This window comes from Rhinatrema bivittatum, chromosome 11 (genome assembly GCF_901001135.1).
Source record: "Rhinatrema bivittatum chromosome 11, aRhiBiv1.1, whole genome shotgun sequence".
In the NCBI taxonomy this organism is placed as follows: Eukaryota; Metazoa; Chordata; class Amphibia; order Gymnophiona; family Rhinatrematidae; genus Rhinatrema; species Rhinatrema bivittatum.
The window spans coordinates 20,685,935-20,710,047 of NC_042625.1; the positions used below are offsets into that span (position 1 = coordinate 20,685,935).

At 45.3% G+C, this 24,113-nt stretch overlaps 1 protein-coding gene across 3 annotated transcripts in view; it reads left to right on the forward strand.

Annotated features, from left to right (window-relative positions):
• The window catches only part of ZCCHC8 (zinc finger CCHC-type containing 8), a 59,814-nt gene extending 42,323 nt beyond the window's left edge, over window positions 1–17,491 (forward strand). For all 3 annotated transcript variants that reach the window (XM_029619266.1, XM_029619265.1, XM_029619264.1), the window contains exons 12-14: window positions 6,268–6,354; window positions 15,200–15,317; window positions 16,328–17,491. In XM_029619266.1, the coding sequence (XP_029475126.1) occupies window positions 6,268–6,354; window positions 15,200–15,317; window positions 16,328–17,202 (1,080 nt within the window). In that variant the 3' untranslated portion in view covers window positions 17,203–17,491. The remainder of the gene's footprint in view (window positions 1–6,267; window positions 6,355–15,199; window positions 15,318–16,327) is intronic.
• Window positions 17,492–24,113: the final 6,622 nt, after the last annotated feature.

Sequence of the window (24,113 nt, forward strand, 5' to 3'; positions counted from 1 at the left end):
CTTCCGTTTAGTGTGTAGCATTTCTCAATTGAAATCCACTCACTCAGACTCAAAAATACTTGTAACCACAAAAACAAGAAACAAACTACCCAGGATTCTGTTCCCTTATTTATATCAATATACAATTTAAGAGAGAGAGATATGGAGAGTTGTGTTGTTACCTCGGTACTTGAGAGTGGACCAGGGGTTCTCGCCTCCTCGCCTTCGCCGGCCTAAGCCGACCAAAGCCGCGCGCCCCTTACGGAGCGCGCGGCTTAGGCAGCACGCGCCGACGGCACGACACGCCGTCCGCCGCTCGTTGAAATAGCGGCGGCGCGGTCCGATGACGTCACCAAGAGGACGCCCTGACTCCTCAGAGCGTTTGTACAGCTGGAGTTTGAAAAGTCCCGAAATGAATGTCCCGGGGACTCTCTCTGGTGCTGGTAAGTGGCTCGACCCTCCGGTCTCTCACCTCTCTCTCTCCCGAGTCCCACTCGTCCGCCGCTCGTTCAAATAGCGGCGGCGCGGTCCGATGACATCACCAAGAGGACGCCCTGACTCCTCAGAGCGTTTGTACAGCTGGAGTTTGAAAAGTCCCGAAATGAATGTCCCGGGGACTCTCTCTGGTGCTGGTAAGTGGCTCGACCCTCCGGTCTCTCACCTCTCTCTCTCCCCTATCCAATCCTTTTTTAAACACAGCTATACTAACTGCACGCCCTCCCGTGTTTCTCGGTCTGTCCGCTCGAAGTCTTTTCTTTTTCTCCTTAATACTATGGAACACGATGCCCCCTGAACTCAGATTATATAATAATCTCAAAACTTTTAAGAAAAATTTAAAAACATGGCTCTTTAAAAAAGCCTTCACTAAAGAGTGTGGAGGGTAGAGAATGAAAATACAGGGTAATGCAGATGAGAATGAATTTACTCAATCCTACATTTAAGAAGTAATATCTCAAAGCGATAGTAACTCAATAATATACCTGGACTTGACCAACGTTACTCAAATAATGATTTTATTTATGAAATTGTAACCGAACTTTATTGGCACCTGTTAGAATGTACGATATCCTACATTTACTTACCTTAGTCTATGTGCCTATTTGTAAACTGTTGCGATGGTATATAACTTAGCGATGGTATAGAAAAGTTTTTAAATAAATAGATAAAATTTAATGTGGACAAGTGCAACACCTTGCACTTGTCCACATTAAATTTTATCTATATAGGGAAAAATAACCCATGCTATAGTTACACAATGTTAGGTTCCATATTAGGTGCTACTACCCAAGAAAAATCTAGGCGTCATAGTGGATAACACATTGAAATCGTCTGTTCAGTGTGCTGCGGCAGTCAAAAAAGCAAACAGAATGTTGGGAATTATTAGAAAGAGAAGAGACGGCTGAGGGGGGGGGGATATGATAGAGGTGTTTAAAATCATGAGAGGTCTAGAACGGGTAGATATGAATCTGTTTTTTACTCTTTCGGATAATAGACTAGGGGGCACTCCATGAAGTTAGCATGTGGCACATTTAAAACTAATCGGAGAAAGTTCTTTTTCACTCAACGCACAATTAAACTCTGGAATTTGTTGCCAGAGAATGTGGTTAGTGCAGTTAGTATAGCTGTGTTTTTAAAAAAGGATTTGATAAGTTCGTGGAGGATAAGTCCATTACCTGCTATTAATTAAGTTTACTTAGATAATAACCACTGCTATTACTAGCAACGGTAACATGGAATAGATTTAGTGTTTGGGTACTTACCAGGTTCTTATGGCCTGGATTGGCCACTGTTGGAAACAGGATGCTGGGCTTGATGGACCCTTGGTCTGACCCAGTATGGCATGTTCTTATGCTTCTTCCACAAGGATGAATTACCAGCACTTGTCTCCCAGACACTGAAGACGCTGGGTATCCTGGGCACAGACCCTATGGCGGAACCAAAGAAGAACCCTATCTTTGTGTCACTCCGTAAGGCCTCATGCTACTTTCCCATGATGGAGGCCATCCAGGAACTGATTGACCTGGAATGGAATACCCCGGAGGCCAGCTTCAAAGGAGGGCGAGCCCTGGAAGTCCTATATCCTTTGGAACCCGCAGCCAAGGAACGCCTGCGTTTCCCTAAAATTGACACCATGGTCTGTGCAGTCTCCAAGCAAACAACAATTCCCGTCGAGGAAGGAGCGGCACTGAAGGACATGCAGGAGAGACGATTAGAATCCATCCTTAAGCAGGCCTTCGATGCAACAGCGATGACACTGCAGATTGCTTCCTGCTGTGCACAGGTAGCACGCTCCTGCTTGCTCCTCTCCAGAGACACAAAGACGTCTGGAGAAACGCTGGAACCTGCGGCGTCCTTCCTCACTGACTCAACCTCAGATCTAGTACACACCTTGGCCAGGGGCGTGGCCTCGGTACTGGCAGCCAGAAGACAACTATGGCTACGTAATTGGCCAGCAGATGCGACATCAAAAGCAAACCTTACGAGAATGCCCTATAGAGGATCTCTCTTGTTCGGCAGTGAACTGGAGAAGTTAGCCAACAAATGGGGAGCATCTCCAGTGCCCTGACTGCCAGAAGATAGGAATAGAAGATCTCAGCGTTCCTCACCCTGAAGAATCAAGGGCAGAGGATCGCAGCACTTCAGAACCTACAAGAATACACATTTCCAGGCACCTCGGCCATCCAGAAGGCCCCAGTCCTTTCGGAACAGACACACCAAGAGGGGAGCAGGTTCGGGGGCAGGCCCTAGCCGTACCCCACAATGAGAAGAAGCAGACCCATCCATAGGGGGTCGACTTGCCCTCTTCTATCAAAGATGGGTCAACATAACATCGGGCAAATGGGTCCTAAACATAATTCGAGAAGGATACTCGCTGGAATTCCGCAGCATACTTCCGGACAAATTCTTGACATCACTCTGCCACTCCCTTGCCAAGAGACTGGCAGTAGAAACCACACTAACAAGACTTCTCAGCCTAAAGGCAATAATCCAGGTGCTCACGTCCCAACAAAGTACTGGACACTCTTCCATCTATTTTATCATCCCCAAGAAGGAAGGATCATTCCGACCCATCTTGGATCTCAAGAATGTCAACCGTTATCTGAGGGTAACACACTTCCGCATGGAAACCCTGCGCTCCGTTATAAGGGCTGTACAACCGGGAGAGTTTCTAACCTCCCTGGACCTTTCCAAAGCCTACCTTCACATACCAATCCATTAGGACCACCAGCGCTTCCTGCACTTCGCAATTCTGGGTCGTCATTACCAGTTCTGGGCGCTACCTTCGGCCTAGCAACCGCTCCCAGGACCTTCACCGAAATTATGGTGGTCGTGGCGGCAACATTGAGGAAAGAAAGGTACATCCTTATCTAGATGATTGACTGGTCAGGGCAAAGTCTTCGGAGGAGAGCCGACAGGTCACCTCCAGAGTCAAGAGCCTACTGCAGGAGCTCGGGTGGGTCGTGAACACGGTCAAGAGTTGTCTCCAGCCATCTCAGTCACTAGAGTATCTGGGGGCCCTGTTCGACACCAAACCGAAAAGGTCTTCTCCCCCCCCCCTCCCCACCCTATCCCCCCAAGGAGAAGGAAACTGATAGAACACTTGCGAAGATTGATGTCCAATGCATGTTCTAAGGTATGGGACTACCTTCAAGTCCTCGGCCTCATGGTATCCACCCTGGAAGTCACTCCATGGGCAAGGGCCCATATGCGACCGCTCCAGCGCTGCCTACTGTCACGATGGAACCCACTGTCCCAGAACTACTCCATTCACCTCTAACTACCAGCAGAGGTTTGTGATCAGCTCAAATGGTGGACACAGGAAAACCACCTAAGCAGAGGAGTAAGCCTATCCCCACCGAACTGGATCTTGCTCACCACGGATGCGAGGGTGGGAAGCACACTGTCGGGAGCTGACTGCCCAGGGACAATGGAACAAGAAAGAGGTGGAATGGAATATAAACCGCCTAGAAGCTCGAGCAGTCAGACTAGGGTGCCTGCAATTCGCCCACAGACTGCGGGGCGAATCAGTCAGAGTAATGTCGGACAACGCGACAACAGTCGCTTACATCAACTGCTAGGGAGGAACTAAGAGCCAGCAGGTGTCTCTGGAAATAGACCCCCTAATGGCATAAGAACATAAGAAAATGCCATACTGGGTCAGACCAAGGGGTCCATCAAGCCCAGCATCCTGTTTCCAACAGTGGCCAATCCAGGCCATAAGAACCTGGCAAGTACCCAAAAACTAAGTCTATTCCATGTTACCATTGCTAATGGCAGTGGCTATTCTCTAAATGAACTTAATAGCAGGTAATGGACTTCTCCTCCAAGAACTTTTCCAATCCTTTTTTAAACCCAGCTATACTAACTGCACTAACCACATCTCTGGCAACAAATTCCAGAGTTTAATTGTGCATTGAGTGAACAAAAACTTTCTCCGATTAGTTTTAAATGTGCCACATGCTAACTTCGTGGAGTGCCCCCTAATCCTTTTATTGTCCAAGAGAGTAAATAACCGATTCACATTTACCCGTTCTAGACCTCTCATGATTTTAAAAACCTCTATCATATCCCCCCTCAGCAGTCTCTTCTCTAAGCTGAAAAGTCCTAACCTCTTTAGTCTTTCCTCGTAAGGGAGCTGTTCCATCCGCTTTATCATTTTGGTTGCCCTTCTCTGTACCTTCTCCATCGCAACTATATCTTTTTTGAGATGCAGCGACCAGAACTGTACACAGTATTCAAGGAGCGGTCTCACCATGGAGCGATACAGAGGCATTATGACATTTTCCATTTTATTCACTATTCCCTTTCTAATAATTCCCAAATTTCTGTTTGCTCCGGTCACCACTACAGTGGCCGGTCCCCTTGTGGAATCTTAATCTAGTATTGGAGATTTTGGCAGGGCCTTCCTTTCGACCACTATGCAGTCTGTCCTTACACCTGTTGACTCTGAAAACGGTGTTCCTGGTGGCAGTATGCTCAGCTTGTCGCATCTTTGAACTACAGGCATTGTCATGTAGGAAACCATTCTTCCAGATGCCCCAGGAGCATTACAACTTCGTACCATTCCATCCTTCTTGCCCAAAGTAGTCTCGGAGTTTCATATGAATCAGTCCATTTTGTTGCCATCCCTATATAGGCACAAGGACATCGAAGAATACTGCCGCCTCCGCCATTTGAACGTTAGGTTTCTGATGTGGTATCTGGAACTTTCAGAATCTGTGCACAAGACAGACCATTTGTTTGTTCTTCATGGTGGAAGGAGACGGGGAGACTAGCTTCACAGGCTACCATAGCTCACTGGATCAAGGAGGTGGTCACAGGAGCTTATGTAGAGGCAGGAAGGCAATTATCCTTTCAGGTTAAAGTCCTTCCACTAGGGCTCAGGCTCCTTGCACACCTTCTCCAGGTTCTATTGCCTGCACGTTTGGGTCTGGGAGGACGCAGCCTTTGCTAGGGCAGTTCTAACCATACCACAGGCAGCCTTTTGCCCCTATTGGGAGTAGCTTTTGTACATCCCATTGGTCCTGAGTCCATCTGGCTACACGCTAGGAAATGGAGAAATTGCTTACCTGATAATTTTGTTTTCCTTAGTGTAGACAGATAGACTCGGCATCCCACCCACAGCTGCCCAAGAACAGTGCCAAGGAATCGCCCATGAGGTGAATATCGATTCCAAGAGGTTACGGGTAAGGCGTCGCCAAATCCCTAGATCAGGGCATCTATAATCTTACTGGGATTCAGCGTTTGTTTGGTTGAGTACAGTTAGTTATCCGGTTTTAATCATATTTTAAATAAAATTTTCCATAGTATGTCCACAACGGCTTTTGAAGAGAATACTGAAGGGCTGAGGTCATTGCAGGGGGTATATCTAGGGTGATGTCAGCTTTGAAATCTGACTCAGTCTCCATCTGCTGGCAGGGGAGCACAGCCCATTGGTCCTGAGGCCATCTGTCTACACTAAGGAAAACGAAATTATCAGGGAAGTAATTTCTCCATTTCTGACTTCATTCTCACTCATTCCAATTCACTTCTTGACCATCATCCCAATTTTCCCTCCTCCACACCTTACTACTGTTGGTAGCACTTCCTCTCTGCCCTTTTTTTTTGTTGATTCTCCCTGTTTTTTTCATGTTACAACTTCTTTTCCCTTGCTTCTTGCATCCCCCTATTACACTAATCCCTGTGTAAAAACATAACTTTATAATTTAAAAAAAAAAAATGAAAATTCTCTTTTGAATATTTTTATATACTTTTGTTCCTATCAATTTTGTCATTTTTGTTTTTCAGGATTGGAGAATGTTTGGTTCCATTCCAATGCAATCATGTCATCAAAAGGATGTGTATGCAAGCTACCTTACTTCTCATTTTCCCTCTGTGAGTAATTTTTTTTTAGTTATGCAGGAAATTAGTTCTGCATCTACTGAAATGGGCTGTGCTCTGATTCAGTCTTTATTTTATTTATTTAAAAGTATTTATATCCTGCTTCCTCCAGAATGTTCGGGGCAGGTTACAGAGCCACATACACAGTCATATAATAAAAATAATACAAATAGTAAGAAAAAAAATGAACCTAACAAGACTAACAATAACTGATATCTAGAGAGAAAGAGAGAGCACCTGCAGAGAGCCTCACATGATTGATAATTTGTTGAAAGTTAAACCCACATTTGAAGGTTAAAAGGTCTTGTAGATTTTGTTTCTCCAGCCCCCCTGAGATTTTCTTGCTTTATCCACATTATCCCTTGTGGGACTGTTCATATTCATGGGCTACATTATGAGAAAAAAGGCTAAAAACATAGTACCCGCATATCCTTCTTTGGATAAGTTATTTAAAAATGTATCTGCTTCATTCTTAAATACATTTAGTACAAAACCATATATAAATGAATTTTTAATCTAATGTTTAATTTATTACACAGATAAATAACTCACCAATTTTAATTACATACAAAAAACAAACATATTTAAAAATTCCTATTGAACACTTGCTGTAGCCAGCACATGTCCCTGAAAAGTGGTCAGTTTCCATCAAAACTGCAAATTCCCTGTTCGTACCCCGATCATTCCAGACTCCTGAGTTTATGCATCCATGCCAGCAGATGGAGACAGAGAAAGTTTCACTGGCGCTGCTTGATAAGCACTGGTGCCACCTGCAGTTCCTCAGTATTTCTCTGTCTTGGCAAATTCTTCTTTCACACCAGCTGGGATCCAAAATGTCCATAGCCTATAAGGCAGTGCTCCAGTGTCCGAGGACTTTCAGACTGCTTTCCCACTCCCAGTGCACCAACAAATTCAGTCACAAAGAACAACTTTTCTGTCTGTGCACTGGGAGTGGGAAAGCAGTCTGAAAGTCCTCGGACACTGGAGCACTGCTTGTTAGGTTAGAGCAGAGAAACCACACCTTGACTGCTTTGGACCCCAGCTGGTGTGAAAGAAGAATTTGCCATTTTGATGGAAACTGACTGCTTTTCAGGGACATGCACTGGCTACAGCAAGAGTGGTTCAATAGAAATTTTTAAATATATGGGCTTTTTGGTATGCAATTGTGTTAAAAGTGTGAGTTCTTGTTTTTCTATATAATAATTTAAGCATTTATAATTAAAAGATGCTGAATTTCCTTCTATAAATAAGGTTTACTTTCCACCGGTTTCTTCAGGTGAAATGTTTTTTCCCCTGAATCCTGTGGGATTCCCTCTGATATGCAGAACCTAACAAACTTCTTGAACAATCTAGACTACAAGTTATAGATCGTCCTACTCTACCTGTTTCTTTGATAGCTGAACAAGATATTAGTAAACTAATGTCTCATTACTTCCGTCATTTAAATTCTTCTTTTCATGGGACTACTATAAGAATGTTTCCTGATATCTCAATGATAACGCAGGAAAGCAGAAAAGAGATTCTTTCAATGAGACAGGAAGCAATTTCCTTAGGTGCAACATTTCTTTTAAGATACCCCTGTAAGTGTATCATCAAAAAAAGATAACGATTGTTATATTTTCTTCATTCCGGAACAATTAAGAACTTTTTTAGATTCTAGAACCCAGTTGTAGTAACTACTATTGTCTCTGTATCTACTAATTAGATAGCAGTTCATACAAGTAAAACCTTTTCATTTCACAATTCCTTCTTGATTCTGCCCTCAGAGTATATGCTTTCTTCTTAGTTGTATTAAGTATGAATTGTGCCAACTAAATGTTATCTTGTTTTATTTTTCCTTTTCTTTCCTTTTTTTTTTTTTTTACTTCTGTTGGCCCTTACAGTATTTCTTGTTTTTTGAATGATGTGATTTGTATGCATTGAAAATTCAGTAAATAAATGTAAAAAAGTAATAAACAATGAAAAATTGATTTCATTTGTATATGGTTTTGTATTAAATGTTTAATAATAAATTCCTAAAGTAATCATTACCTTTGCTGCTTTTATGAAATATAAACTGATAATTCCCTGTTCGTATCCGGATCAGTCCAGACTCCTGGGTTTTGCCTGCCCTCCAGCAGATGGAGACAGAGAAGTTTGAACGGACTCTGCCTTATACCCTGAGGTGCCACCTAGAGTCTGCCAGTATTTCTCTGTCTCTAGCAGATGGTGGAGGTGCCAAAACCCTTTAGTCTGGTTTAGTCTTTAGGTTTTAATTTTCAGATTTGATTAACTTTGGCTTAGAAAAGAAAAGGTAAAGAAAAAGAAGAGTATACTTTTTAAGCCTCCCAGGGGGTTTTCAAGTCCTGGTGGGACCATCCCCCTTGGTATTAGAGGCGGAGGAGCAGAGGGTTGAGAACCCTGTGACTGCCCACGGCTGAGGGTAACACCAGGGAGCCCTGTTCACTCGCCCTCTGAGGAAAGAAGCACAGAGCCTTCACAAAAAAAAAGGTATTTTCTTTTTTCTTCGTTACGACCGGCCCAGCGTTCTCCCTCCCCCTTCGCTGACGCCTCGCAATCCAGCCACGTACCCCCGGGCTCCCGAGCAATTTTCTCGCCACCGCTTACCTCCGAGATCCTGGGCTAAATTTGGTCCACTGGTCATGCCGCTTGGTGCAGCCTGTTCCGCGTGCAGGAGCGCACACGCACAGCTATTGCAAGCCGGCGTTTGCACTGAGTGCCTCTCGGGGAGGAGAGGGAATCTCGGGAGGGCTATTCACAAAAATTTGCGCGGCAGCTGCTCCAAAGTGCGCCGAGAGCCTGAGAGTATCGAGTCACAGCGCCAGCCCTCAGACCCGTTCCTCCTCAGCTCAGGAACGGAGGCCATCTTAAGAACTTTCAGACAGCAGGAGAAAGCCACGCTGGAGTAGGGGAACTCCCCACCACTGCTGTTACCATGGCCTGGGACCTCCGGGGGGAGGGGGGGCAGTTTGCAGGCTGCTCAGGAGCATTCCTCTGAAGAGGACCCCGAGAAGGACTCGGATGAGTTTTCTTCCTCATTCTCCGATTTTTTTTGTTGCTCCATAAGGCCTTTAAGGCCCGGAAAGCAGCGAGACGTCAGGGCGGTAAGGTCCCTCGTGCGACACCAGAGTCTTCGGGGGCGGGTAAAGGGGCCACCTAGACCAGGAAGTGTTCCAAGTGCTCAATAGGAGTAGGAGCCACAAAAGCAAATTCCCTCTCCGGTCCATTTCCTGTCCGGCGGACAGTTCATCTTCGGACTATTTGGATGAGGGGAACTCCCCTCCGCAGGATCCTCGGGGACCAGATGCAGATCAGGATACCCAGCTCCAGCCTACCAAACAAGAGGGCACGCCTATGGTTGAAGGTGTTGACCCCAAGGTGGTATGTTTGTTCCGGAAGTTTGAATTAGGTCCACTTATTCCGGCTATTTTGGAAGAGTTAGGGATTGAGGTCCCTCGAGGATTCACGACTTGGGGTGGTTGATCCGGTGATGGTTGGACTCTGGTCCAACTCGGTCTTTTCCCTTCCATATGTCAGTCACTGACCTTTTGTTTAGGGAGTGGGACACTCTGGACTTGGGCTTGAAAGTCAGCCGAGCCATGGACAAATTGTACCCGCTACCAGAGGAAGCTCTAGATCTTCTCAAGGTACCCAAGGTGGATGCCGCTGTCTTAGCGGTGACGAAAAGACCACCAACCCGGTGACAGGGGCCACTGCATTAAAAGACTTGCAGGATCGCAAATTGGAGTTACAACTTATAAAGATTTTTGAAGTCTCAGCTCTAGGGCTCCGTGCTGCCATGTGCAGCAGTTTTGCTCTAAGGGCCAACCTCCACTGAGTGCAGAATTTGCAATCGGCAGCATCACTTTCCGAGACAGAAGCAGTGCAAGCTGGTCCGCTGGAGGCGGCGGTGGCTTACAGTGCAGACGCATTTTGATCTCTTACGGACTTCTGGCAGAACTATGGTCTCGGCAGTCTCAGCCCACAGACTCCTCTGGCTTAGGAACTGGTCTGTGGATGTTTCTTCTAAAGCTCAGCTTGGTTCCTTGCCCTTTAAGGGAAAGCTGCTCTTCAGCCAACAATTGGAGGATATGATCAAGTCTCTGGGGGAGAACAAGGTCCATAAGTTACCGGATGAGAGGATCCTTTCCTCAGAGGTCAAGATTCCGTGGGAATCGCCGTTTTCGCTCTTCACATTCCTCCGGATCCTCATCTCGCCAGGTTCCAAGCTGTCAACAGTCCTGGAACCAGTCCTTTCGGGGCTGACGTTCCGCCAGGGACGGAGGAGCCCCACAGACTCATGGGGCCTCAAGTCCACACAATAAGAACATAAGGAAATGCCATACTGGATCAGACCAAGGGTCCATCAAGCCCAGCATCCTGTTTCCAACAGTGGCCAATCCAGGCCATAAGAACCTGGCAAGTACCCAAAAACTAAGTCTATTCCATGTAACCATTGCTAATGGCAGTGGCTATTCTCTAAGTGAACTTAATAGCAGGTAATGGACTTCTCCTCCAAGAACTTATCCAATCCTTTTTTAAACACAGCTATACTAACTGCACGAACCACATCCTCTGGCAACAAATTCCAGAGTTTAATTGTGCGTTGAGTAAAAAAGAACTTTCTCCGATTAGTTTTAAATGTGCCCCATGCTAACTTCATGGAGTGTCCCCTAGTCTTTCTACTATCCGAAAGAGTAAATAACCGATTCACATCTACCCGTTCTAGACCTCTCATGATTTTAAACACCTCTATCATATCCCCCCTCAGTCGTCTCTTCTCCAAGCTGAAAAGTCCTAACCTCTTTAGTCTTTCCTCATAGGGGAGTTGTTCCATTCCCCTTATCATTTTGGTAGCCCTTCTCTGTACCTTCTCCATCGCAATTATATCTTTTTTGAGATGCGGCGACCAGAATTGTACACAGTATTCAAGGTGCGGTCTCACCATGGAGCGATACAGAGGCATTATGACATTTTCTGTTTTATTCATCATTCCTTTTCTAATAATTCCCAACATTCTGTTTGCTTTTTTGACTGCCGCAGCACACTGAACCGACGATTTCAATGTGTTATCCACTATGACACCTAGATCTCTTTCTTGGGTTGTAGCACCTAATAGGGAACCCAACATCGTGTAATTATAGCATGGGTTATTTTTCCCTATATGCATCACCTTGCACTTATCCACATTAAATTTCATCTGCCATTTGGATGCCCAATTTTCCAGTCTCACAAGGACTTCCTGCAATTTATCACAATCTGCTTGTGATTTAACTACTCTGAACAATTTTGTGTCATCTGCAAATTTGATTATCTCACTCGTCGTATTTCTTTCCAGATCATTTATAAATATATTGAACAGTAAGGGTCCCAATACAGATCCCTGAGGCACTCCACTGTCCACTCCCTTCCACTGAGAAAATTGCCCATTTAATCCTACTCTCTGTTTCCTGTCTTTTAGCCAGTTTGCAATCCACGAAAGGACATCGCCACCTATCCCATGACTTTTTACTTTTCCTAGAAGCCTCTCATGAGGAACTTTGTCAAACGCCTTCTGAAAATCCAAGTATATTATATCTACCGGTTCACCTTTATCCACATGTTTATTAACTCCTTCAAAAAAGTGAAGCAGATTTGTGAGGCAAGACTTGCCCTGGGTAAAGCCATGCTGACTTTGTTCCATTAAACCATGTCTTTCTATATGTTCTGTGATTTTGATGTTTAGAACACTTTCCACTATTTTTCCTGGCACTGAAGTCAGGCTAACCGGTCTGTAGTTTCCCGGTTTACTCCTCCGTTCTAAAGATAGGGGGAAGGTTGTCTCTTTTTTTCTAGAGGAGTGGACCAACTTGATCTCCGATCAGTGGGTCCTAAATATAATAGAACACGGCTATGCTTTAGATTTTGCTCGACCGCTCTGGGAACGCTACCTGGTTTCCCCGTGCTCTTACCACCAAAATGTCGGGCGGTACAAGACACCCTATGGCGCTTACAGGACCTGGGTGCCATAGTTCCGGTACCCACAGGAGAACTCAGGCGAGGTCGTTACTCCATCTACTTCGTGGTACCCAAAAAGGAGGTCACTTTCCATCCCATCCTCAACTTAAAAAGAGTCAATCGAACTCTAAAGTTGCCTCTGTTTCACATGGAAACTCTTCGCTCTGTGGCAGCGTCCGTTCACAGGGGAGAATTCTTGGCTTCTCTGGACCTGATAGAAGCATACTTGCACATACCTATCCGCCCAGATCACCAGAAGTATCTGCAGTTCGAAATTCTCAGCCATCATTTTCAATTTTGTGCACTGCCTTTTGGTCTGGCGATGGCGCCCAGGGTGTTCACCAAGGTAATGGTTGTTGTTGTAGTAGCAGCTCTGTGGAAAGAGGGTGTACTGGTACATCCCTATCTGGATGTTTGACTGATTCGAGTGAAGTCGGAGGACCTTTGCCGGACGGCGGTTCAGAGGGTACTGCAGCTGTTGAGCTCATTAGGTTGGGTTGTCAATCCCGACAAGAGTCATCTAGTTCTGTCCCAGTCCTTGCAGTTTCTGGGTGCTCAGTTCAACACGCTCTTGGGAAAGGTTTTTCTTACCGATGAGAGACTGACCAAGGTTCTAATTCAAGTGGAGTCTTTGCGGTCCATGCCTCGTCCCAGAGTCTGGGATTATTTACAGGTTCTGGGTTCGATGGCTTCCACTCTCAATCTGGTACCATGGGCCTTTGCGCATATGCGTCCTCTTCAGTCAGCCTTGCTCTCCCGCTGGATTCCGCTCTCCGAACAGTTTCATCTTCTCCTACCACTGACAGACTCGGCGCGCTTCAGTCTTCCTTGATGGCTCTGCACGGACAATTTACAACAGGGTGTGGATTTGGAAATTCCCTCCTGGATAGTGGTAATGAGGTGGAGCTGTCCAGGGCTTCAATTGCGGATGTTCTGGCCTTTTTACAGGCAGGTCTAGCTAAGGGATTGGCCTTTAATTCCCTACGGGTTCAGGTAGCAGCCCTTGATTGTTTTCGGGGGAAGGTGCAGGGCGTTGCTTTGGCATCCCATCTAGATGTGGTTCATTTCTTGCATGGAGCTAAGCATCTGCGTCCTCCAGTCCGGAACCCCTGTCCCTCGTGGAAGCTGAATCTAGTGCTCCGCGGCCTTTGTAATGAACCTTTCGAGCTGTTGAAGCGAGCTACCCTAAAGGATTTGACGTTGAAGGTATTTTCCTCGTGGCCATCTCCTCCGCGAGGCGGGTTTCGGAGCTTCAGGCCTCTTCTTGCAGGGAGCCCTTCTTACGCATTTCTGAAGCTGGGGTCTCCTTGCGGACGGTTCCCTCCTTCCTCCCGAAAGTGGTGTCTTCTTTTCATTTGAATCAGTCGGTGGAGCTCCCTTCCTTTGTGGACCTAGATTCTTCTACTGCAGAATCTAGGGATTTAAGAAAGTTGGACGTAAAGTGGGTGTTGCGTTACTTGGAGGTCACGAACAGTTTCCGTCTCTCAGACCATCTGTTCGTCCTGTGGAGAGGTCCCAGCAGGGGTCATAAAGCTTCAATGGTCTCTATTGCATGCTGGCTGAAGGAAGCTATTGTTTCGGCTTACCTGGTTCAGAGCCATACGATCCTGGTGGGTCTTAGGCTCATTCTACTCTATCGCAAGCAGTCTCCTGGGCGGAATGTCGACAAGTGTCGCCGCAGGAAATTTGTCGGGCAGCTATGTGTAAATCTACGCATACTTTTGCCAGGCATTATCACCTAGATGTCCAGGCACCAGAGCCCGTTTCCTTCGGGGCCATTGTGTTCTCCGAGCGGGACTCTCTCAGTCCCACCCTGGTTAGGAAGCTTTGGTAAATCCCAGGAGTCTGGACTGATCCGGGTACATACAGGGAAAGGAAAATTGGTTCTTACCTGCTAATTTTCGAACCTGTAGTACCATGGATCAGTCCAGAGTCCGCTCGGCCGGTTGTTTCTTTCATATTCTGCAAATTTATCAGATGTTTGTTATACTATATGCCCCTCCTTTACAGGTTAAGAGTATGGGCATGGTTTCGTTCATTCTGTTACAAGTTTTTCATTCCCTCTGCTCTAAGGGTGGAAAGTTTGGTTATAGTGGAAGTTGTGGTTTAACCTTTCTGCTTGGGTACAGGTTATAACTGGCAGACTCTAGGTGGCACCTCAGGGTATAAGGCAGAGTCCATTAAAACTTCTCTGTCTCCATCTGCAAAACCAGGAGTCTGGACTGCTCCGTGGTACTACAGGAATGAAAATTAGTAGGTAAGAACCAGTTTTCCTTTAGTATAGTACTACTTATTTCTTAAATATAAAACTGTAAGACTTGTTTAACTTTCAGACATGATAGCTTAAAGTAATTCAACTGCTGTTCAGTTTTTCCCTCCCATAACTTGCTTGTCATATCTCCTTACCTTCTCAATTCCTCCCTTTTATAGAATTCTGCAGGCTGCATTTTCCCAGAATGTGAATGACATGAATTTTCAGAGATCATTTTTCTGTGGCAAAACTCAGGTCATGAGGGGACAGTTTCAGTTGCTCCCTTTGTTTAGGTACCAAAGTAGGTCCAGTCTACTGAGGAATGCAGCACGTGGGAGTCTGAAAATACCCAAGTTAGTTGAGACCCAGATATTGCAGGAAATTGAGTAGGTGGTCCATGCACGTTCCCATTAAGATAAACTGAAGGTTCTGTAGTACTGTGGGGTTTTTTTTGTTTTTGGTTTGTTTGTTTTTGGGTTTTTTTTTTTTGCTTTTTATCTCAAGAGGACCAAACAGCTAGATTTAACAGAAAAATCTTTAGGATGTAAGCCATCTAAGCTGGAGCTTTCCTTTTCTTTCTCTCATCTTTAGCCAAAAATGAACAATAAAAGAAATTCTGCATCTCAGTCCAGCCCCTCTGAAATAAAGAAGCAAAAAACTACAGGCAACAATACAGCTGACTCCTCGATTGATATGGATATTGATTCAGGTATAACTTTCTCAGCCTTGTTTTATGCCTTTAAAAACGAGTTCATCTTTACATGGACAGAGCCTGCTGCATGTTGATAGACTTCAATGATCTGTAATTTGGGGAACATCATTCCCTTTCAGAAATCAGTCTCATCAAAGTGCAATAATATACAATAGTAGTAGCAGTAGTGTTCTATTGTTAAACCGAACTCACCTTAAATTCTTAAGGATATTCCAGTGTGGGCTTTCTTGTTCACTATTACTAAAGCTCATTCTTCCTATAATTTTCTTTTTTTGTGTTAAGATTTTCATTTTAATCCAGTTTTTACTTGCCCGACTTTAGATAACACATTTTAGCTATTTTTGTCAGCAAGCCCTTAAAACCATTAAAAAGAAAGGCAGACTTCGAAAGGGCATGTCTAGTTTGCTATCTCAGGATTTTGCTGTTTGAAGGCACTGTATTTCTTTTTAAATTCTGCTGCCTTTGCTGAACGTTTTTGCTAACCCACATCTTGTTTTTTGTTTTGTTTTTTTAATAGAGAATGTTTGTTTTAGGTAATTTGCAGGTTTTTCCAACCATTGCCTTTATTAAAATGATTTCATATTTATGACTGGCAAAAGATTACTGGAAACTAGTACAGTTGATTGTGTTGGATGATAGAACTGGAAGCTGAGCCTTTTGCTGATCTTGCATCAGTAGAGAAGACCAAGACATTCATTATTAATCAGTAATCCTGAGAAAAGCCAAGCGCAGAGAAAACTGTTGCAACATGTACTGCTAATCTTTGCACGTGGTAAATCTGGTGGCACCAGAGCTTGGAATTTCACAGCACTGCTGTGACACTGTTTGGTTGCATCAGATAATCCCAGCTCCTGAGCTACAAGATCAAGAAGCTTTGCTTACCAGGAGTTTAAAGGGCATGTCTGAGAACTTGGAAGAAAATTAAAATTTGAGCACAGTGAAAAAGTGAGAGAATAATCCAGGCTTCTGCAGTATTAATTGAGCCGTCTTATTCTTTTCAATTCTAGATATGGAAAGTTCTTACAGTTCTCAAGGCTATGAAAGTTTTCACTTTCAGCCACCGCTGCCTCCCGGATCGCCAGTAATTGCAACCCCTCCCCCTTTACCTCAGGGAACACCTCCATCGACACCTCCCAACTTCACCCCGCCTCTCCCACCTACACCTACTCCTCCGCCGCTTCCTAAGGGTACACCACCATTGACGCCTTCCCACGATTCTTTTGCAGTGTATGAAAAAGGCCGTTTAGTTTCACAGACCATGGCAATGGACACTGCCGTGGATAACGAAGACACCTTTACACTGGAGGAGCTGGAAGAGCAACAGCGCCTGATTTGGGCTGCCCTTGAGCAAGCAGAAAGTACAAACAGTGATTCGGACATGCCTGTTGACACCCCTCTGACTGGGAACTCCGTCACTTCTTCACCAGGTAGGATTGAGTTGGACGGTATTCAGGGAGGAAGAACGTGTGCTGTAAAGCACGGCATGATTGAACCTGCAGCGTCTAATATTTGCATGCGTACACCTTCAAATGAATTTCCTAAAACTAATCCCCTCAAGTCAGAGGACACTTTGCTTTGTATAAAGGAGGAGGAAGCTCTGGGTAATAATGTGAACTTGAAGGGCAAAGAGGATCTCTGCAGTGCAGCTCCCCTTTGTGAGGAAACAAATGGACAGAAGGATGATCCGTCAGAAATGGCAACTGTTGCTGAATCTTCTACAAACAATTCTGATGTCCCGGATATGAGTAAGTTTGCTGTTGGAATAACACCCTTTGAATATGATAACATGGCAGAATCTACTGGAGTTTACCTAAGACTGCGAAGCTTGTTAAAGAACTCCCCAAGAAATCTGCAGAAAGGGAAAAAAGAGTTTCTAGGATGAATTGCAGGGAGCCTGGAGAAGAATTAATTTATGCGCTTGTCTCTGTGGTGTTAAGTTTTGCTGAACGGGCATATTTCTTACTGTCTTTCTTTAGGGTAAAAGACTCACTCGGAGAGTTAGAATGACCAGCACCAGTGCTGGGAGCATTGGCAAACAAATTTAGTCAGAGCAGAGCCTTCCATTCAGATAGAAAAGAGACTCTGGATTTATTTTGATCACTTCCACCCTTCATTTTGAGTATTCGACATTTTTTTATTCTCATTTATGCAAAAAAAAAAAAAAAAAAAAAGCTCTTAGGAAAGGGAGGTGACACCAGAGCCTTTTTGTTTTCTGTTTTAATTTTTATACTATTTTCAATTTGTGAATTTCAGGTGGAGTGGTGTATTTTTTTAAACTGTCCGTTGAACATTGGTTTACTCTGTAGGCATTTTCCAAATTATGCTACACATAGGTTTAATGTTTCAGTGTTTTTAAAGTTCAGACATTTTAAACACAAGATTTAGTTTAATTCCAGCAATCAAAAAGGAATAATCAGGGATTGTCAGTGTTACCTTGACCGTCTTGCATATTTTTATAAATGATTCACATGGGTCAGTTTTTAATACCACTTCTACTTTTTTGTAATACCATTCCTTGTGTAAACTTACTGTACAGATCTCATTTTTTGTGTACAGTAGTTTAATAAAGGAGTTTTCATATGTTTTAAAGATTTTGGAGTCTGAATTAAAAATAAGCGGTGAAAGAGTATTATGTTGTCTATAAGAGTGACTACATTCAAACTGGACTTGCCTACGTCTGCTGCTGAAGACCTAGAATTGCTACTTGTGATCCCTTGGGGCTGATGCTGGTCATATAATGCAATGTGGCAGTAGCATCAATTAGAGAGCAGATGATTTCTGATGCACAACCACTTCCTGTAGTCTCAAAGACAAATTGTAAAGAACATCAACACTATCCTTGAAGAAAAGCTTACTTTAATTGCTGGGCTATCTACACACAGGACAGCTGTGAAACCAATGTTTGCTCTGGTCCACTTTATTTTGGAAATAGGTTCATAGACTGATTGATGTTGAAGTACTAAATACAGAAATACATCAAGGATTGTTCTTTGTGATGTAATAATTTAGGTAGTTCTCGACATCTAAAATAGTTACGTCACAATGAAAAATTGCCCCTGAACAGGGGTGTTTCAAGTTTCCATTGCATATAATGGTGATAACCGTTGGGGAATACGGAGAAACAATTGGGGGTATATTTTTTGTTTATTGGTTGACAGTCAGTTCTTACAACTCAACCTGTACTTGATCCTTCGGAGCCACCGTGGATTTCCTTATGGAAAAATCTCCTGCTGGCATTATAATTTGATTTGATTTAATTATGTACCTTTAGAAACCCGTGCTCAAGGAAAGGGGAAATTCAAGTACAGTAGTTGGGGTCCGGCCTCAGAGAGAGCTCCCGATCTAAGATGGTAACTTTTAAACAGCCATGCGGGCGCACGTGTGCGCGTGTTTGCCGGCACGTCTCCATTTTATAATGTAGGTGTGTATATACGCACATGTAATAAAGTAGGCTGGACGCACATACATGTGGGTGCGCTCCGATGCCGCTTCCACTGCGCAGGTGGAGGAATTTTAAAAGGGGCATGTGCCTATGCCATTCAACGTTTTTCCAGTTTATTCCCAATTTGCCCAGTTTAGGGATAGGACTTGCAACCCCCCCCAATTTAATAGCTATCCTTCCCTCCTGCCTTGCCTATAGTTTTGTTTTACTACTTACATGCCATCCATAGCAGAAGTGAATTTAGGTGGCAGGGGACCCCAGCGTGCGTAAGGATGTGCCACCTCTCTTGGCCAGGCCCCGATGTGTCCAGACAACGCCCTGCCCCTTTTTAGAAACTTTTTACTTGTGTGCGCAGTGGGGAGATATGTGCGTCCGCGGGGGTCTTTTAAAATTCACTCGGCATGTGCATATCTTTTAAACTTCGCCTTCGTGTTTGTACCTGGGGCAGTGGAGGACAAAGTGACTTTTCCAAGGTCGCAAGGAGCTTTGGCGGGAGGAATGGTATTTCCCTGGTTCTCAGCCTCCTGCTCTAACCACGAGGCCATGCTTCAATTTCCTAACCTTAGTTGTCGGCTTTTCTTCTCATTCTTGGAATAATGTAGGAAAATGTTGGGGGGGTGGGTGTTCCTTCTTTTGCTTTTTGCTTTTCTAGCATTGTTGCTTTATCAATCATATAGGCCCTGTGTTTTCATTCTTTGGGTTTTTTTTATATTCTGCTTTTTGGCACTTCAAACCAGATTATATTCAGATACTGTAAGTATTTCCCTGTCTCCAATGCAATAAGACATGCGGTAGAACGGGCGCTCGTATTGAGTGCCTGTTTCCTAATGCGTGCACAACCACCTCTCCTGGGCGCCCAGTGTTATATTAAAATGAGCTGATGTGGTAAAAAGGACACGCTAGGGATAAATTGTACGTCCCTAGTGCTGAAAAGCATCAGGCACCCAGGAGACGTGGCTGAGCGCCCAGACCAGAACAGCGGCTGACCTGACCAAAGCTGCTTCCCCACCCCCAGGGTCTGGTCGGATGGGCCAATCGATCGGGTCGGACCCAGGGATCCTCCTACCTGAAATGGTATATTCTGAGGTCCATGTCTTAAAACAGGGGTAGCCAGAACCCCAAATCCCCCCTCCAGGCCAGGAGACCCTCCTCTGGCAGAGCTGTTCCCAGACTAGCATGAGTGAAAGAACCAGTCCCCTTTCAGAAGGCTCTCCTGGAGGGCTGCATGAAGTTTGTCTGCCTGTGGGCAGGTGTTAAATTTCTGGGGATAGTAGGAGACGCACTAAGCCTGCCGTGGGTTTATATGGCACTTAAGCCCTTTTTACATACCAGGGCTACATTAGCGCCGAAAAACCCACGATAGGTTTGGCACCCCTTACTGCATCAGCCCCTAAGGTTTGTACCCGAGGTAATGGAGGGTAAATTGACTTGAGCAAGGTCACAAGGAGCGGCAGAGGAATTTGAACCTGGCCTCCAGCATAGCCTGCTGCTCTAACCATTAGGCGACTCCTCCAGTCTAGTGTGAAGGGTATAGTCTAGAATGCCAAGGCACAAAGCCATAGTTGATTGCAGTAGCGATTTCTCACTTTTGCTACAAATTGCTAATTAAAGCGGAGTAAATTCCTAATACATTTTTTGTATTCCTTCCACGTCAGTACCTGGAAGCGGGAGAAGGAATGGATTTTATCAGTACTGCTACTTCTGCTTTGTGTTCACTTGCATTCAAAACATGTATGCACCTCTGACATTCATTCTCTCTGTTAGCTGTTTTTGTTTTGTCTTTGCTTCTGTTTGGTTTAATTATGCACTGTCATGGTGATATAAATGTACAATCCCCGTACTGTACCCGTTAAACTTATTTGCTTAGTGCTTATAAACAAACTATACAATTAAATACCAGGAGAAGATTTTGGTTACTTCTTTAAGTTAGAGGCACTTCGCCAGTTGATATACTGAGAGCGTTCACTACTGAAATATAGTACTATGAATTCAGAGAAAAACACTGTAACTTCTAAGCTATTTTCTCCAGGCTATGGTATTTGGGGCTGAGTGAACTTGCATTCCCAAGCCATGGAGCCTGTTAGGGAATTTCTGAGTTTACCATTCTGTAGCAGTATGAAATACTCCAGGTTTTGCTGGGAGCTTAATTGGATGTGCCTTGGTTTCTTACCTGCTCAAGTACTGGTATCAGTTGATTTAAGGATGCAGTAACACTCATATTTTTGTGTCTGTGGCTGTGAGTCTGAGACCATGGATTGTTTGCTGTTATGTTCAGTGCAGTCATTCAGGCCGATGCAGTACAGTGCACTCAGCTGAGCGAATGGCTTTATGTGCGTTGTGGATGTGTGTCCAAAACCCCTCACGCAATAAGGGGATTAGCGCATCCAAAAGGTGCGTCCTAACCAGTGCGTAGCCAATAGCGCTCATCACATGTAAATTCATGTTGATGAGACTATTAGCTATTACACCTGAAGCGCACATTTTTACTCTAAAAAATTAATGACTGCCCCAGAGCAGGTGTTAATTCTTGAGGAGCCCCAAACGTTTAACAGAAAAGCAGAAAATACTGTTTTTCTGTAGTTCCTCCAACTTAATATCATGGCAATATTAAGTCATAGGAACCGGAAAAAAAAAGTCACCAGTGATCAGGTTAGGAAAATGGACGCTCATAAAATTGAGTGTCCATTTTCCTATCCCACACTGACAGCCACTTCTCCTCGGCACCCAATGCCAAGGAAGCGCTAGGGATGCACGGTTTTCCCTAGCGCCTCTTTTTTACCGTGGCAGGCTATTTAAATATTAAATCGGGCGCCCAGGAGAAGTGGATCGGCGCATGTTAAGAGAGTGGGCGCTCAATCATGAGCGCCCATTTAACGAGCACCGATATTGCATCGGCCTGTTTGTGTTCTAAGCTTTGCATGGATGTGGTGTTAAGAACAAGACCTGTTTAGATGTGGCTAATTAAAATGACTCAGACTGTTACTTAAGAATAGTTTATGATTTTTACTATCAGGGGGGTTGCATTATGTCACAAGGTCTCTCTGATAGCCTGCACAGACAGTCACAGGGCAACTAAATGTGAGGCACCTGGATGAAAAATCATAGTGCTATATTTAACACTAGGAGCATCCTATGCCCTCCATGATGATAAAATGACTTTTTAAGAAAAACTAGTATATTGTACTTTCCCTGTACATATCCGGATCAGTCCAGACCATGGGTTGAGCCTCCTGTCCAGCAGATGGAGACAGACCAAAATTGAAAGGGTATCCTATATCAGGACAGAGCGTACCCTGCAGCCCTTCAGTCCTTCAGTATTTGTCTGTCTCCAGCAGATGCCAGGCAGCTCACCCTGCAGTTCCCTGTTAGCTTGCCCTTCCCCCTACAGGGTTTTCTTCATTGTTTCTTTTCTTGTGGGGCAAGCTCAAGCAAGTATTGACGGAATTTGATTTAGTAAAAAAAAAAAAAATCTTTCTTTGAATTCCTGTATTTGTGTCCCTGTCTCCCTCGCTCTTGGGGTGCCTAGGGGGGCTTTGCCCCTTGACTTGTTCAGCCTAGGCTCCCTTCCCGGTGACCTTCTTACCTGGGGCGATACTGGTGGTGCCAGTCACTCCCCCTCAGCCTTCTGCCTTGCCCCAGGATGTCAATACCTCAGGTGATTCTTCAGGGACACTCATTCCCCTGTTAAAAAAAAAATAAAATTAAATAAAATTAAAAAAAAAATACAAATAAAAAAGAGGCAGAAGGGTTTTGAATTTGTTTTAGCGATTAAGGAGAGAGCAGGGTTCGATCTCCTGCACTTCTCCTCTGTGGCTGCATGCTCAGCTGTTTTTCTTTGTCTCGCGGCTGGGCTGCATTTTTCATGCCGCGTTCAAATTTTTGTCTGGCGTGTGGAGAGCCGGCCTCCCTGCTCTCCAGAGATGGGGTGTGCTCCGGATGCCTGCCGGGTGGGGAGGGCCCCTCCTCGGCAATGCACAAAAGTCCAGCCCGGGGACATGCTCCCTGACACATGGCCAGGCCATTCCCGACCCAACAAATCACGGGAATGGCAGCCATTTTGGGTATTTCTTCTGATGCCGATTCTGCTTCACAGGGGACAGAAGAGCAGGATTTGCCTGTTTTACCCCCCGATTTGAGCCCGGTGCACTCTCAGGGGAATGTCCCGGACCCCTCCTCGTCCTCCCCCCATGGGAAAATCATCTCTGGCCCGTTTTTCTTCTGATTTTGTGCTCTTGTTGCACAAATCACATTTAGCTAGCCTCCAAGAGGAGGAGGACCCCTCCCCCCTAATTCCACCCCCTCCGAAGATCCCTCGGATGCCCGCTTCCCACGGCATAGGATTACCTGCAGGTCCTGGGGACCATGGCCTCCACTATCGATCTGGTCCCCTGGGCTTTTGTGCATATGTGTCCATTACAGAAAGCGTTATTATCCCGCTGGCACCCAGTGTCCGAACAGTTCCAGGAGATCCTACCCCTCTCCGACTCTACCATTGCAGACATTCAATGGTGGCTGTCACTGGCGCATCTCCTGAAGGGGATGGCCCTTCTGACTCCCTCGTGGGTCATAGTCACGACGGACGCCAGTCTCTCCGGGTGGGGGGCTGTCTGTCAATCTCAAACAACTCAAGGACACTGGTCCCCAGTCCAGTCCCGTTGGCATATCAATCGTCTAGAAGCCCGGGCGGTGCACCTGGCTCTCAAGCTTTTTCTTCCCCTAATCCGCCGCAAAGCAGTATGTGTTCTCTCGGACAATTCCACCACGGTGGCCTACATCAATCATCAGGGGGTTACAAGAGGATCTTCCAAGAAAAAAGGGTTTTCCCTAAGATCACTGGACTGGCTTGTACTCACAACGAATGCGAGCCTTCAGGGTTGGGGAGCTTACCGTCTGGAGTTGACAGCGCAGGGGCTTTGGAGACAGAGTCACTCTGGAGCATTGATCAGCTGGAAGTCCATGCTCTCTGTTTGGCATGCTTGTGGTTCAGCGACCACTTGCAGGATCAAGCGATCCAGATAATGTCCTGCAGTGTGACTATGGCGACTTACATCAGTGGCAGGGAAGAGCCAAGAGCCAGCAAGTGTCGCAGGAAATAGCCCAACTTATGGAACGGGCGGAAGTGCATCTTCAGGAGATCTCAGCCTCGCACATTGCAGGAAAAGACAATATAAGAGCAGACTTCTCAGCAGACAGAGTCTGAATCCAGGAAATTGTGAATTATCAAGAGGCGCTGCGGCTCTCCCACGAGGGCCTCTGCTCCTGATGTCTTCCCGGGGATGAGGGACCCTCGCAGCGGCTGATTTCGCTGCCAGTCTGCTCTCCTGCGCTCCCGCAGCTCGGGGAGCAGTCAG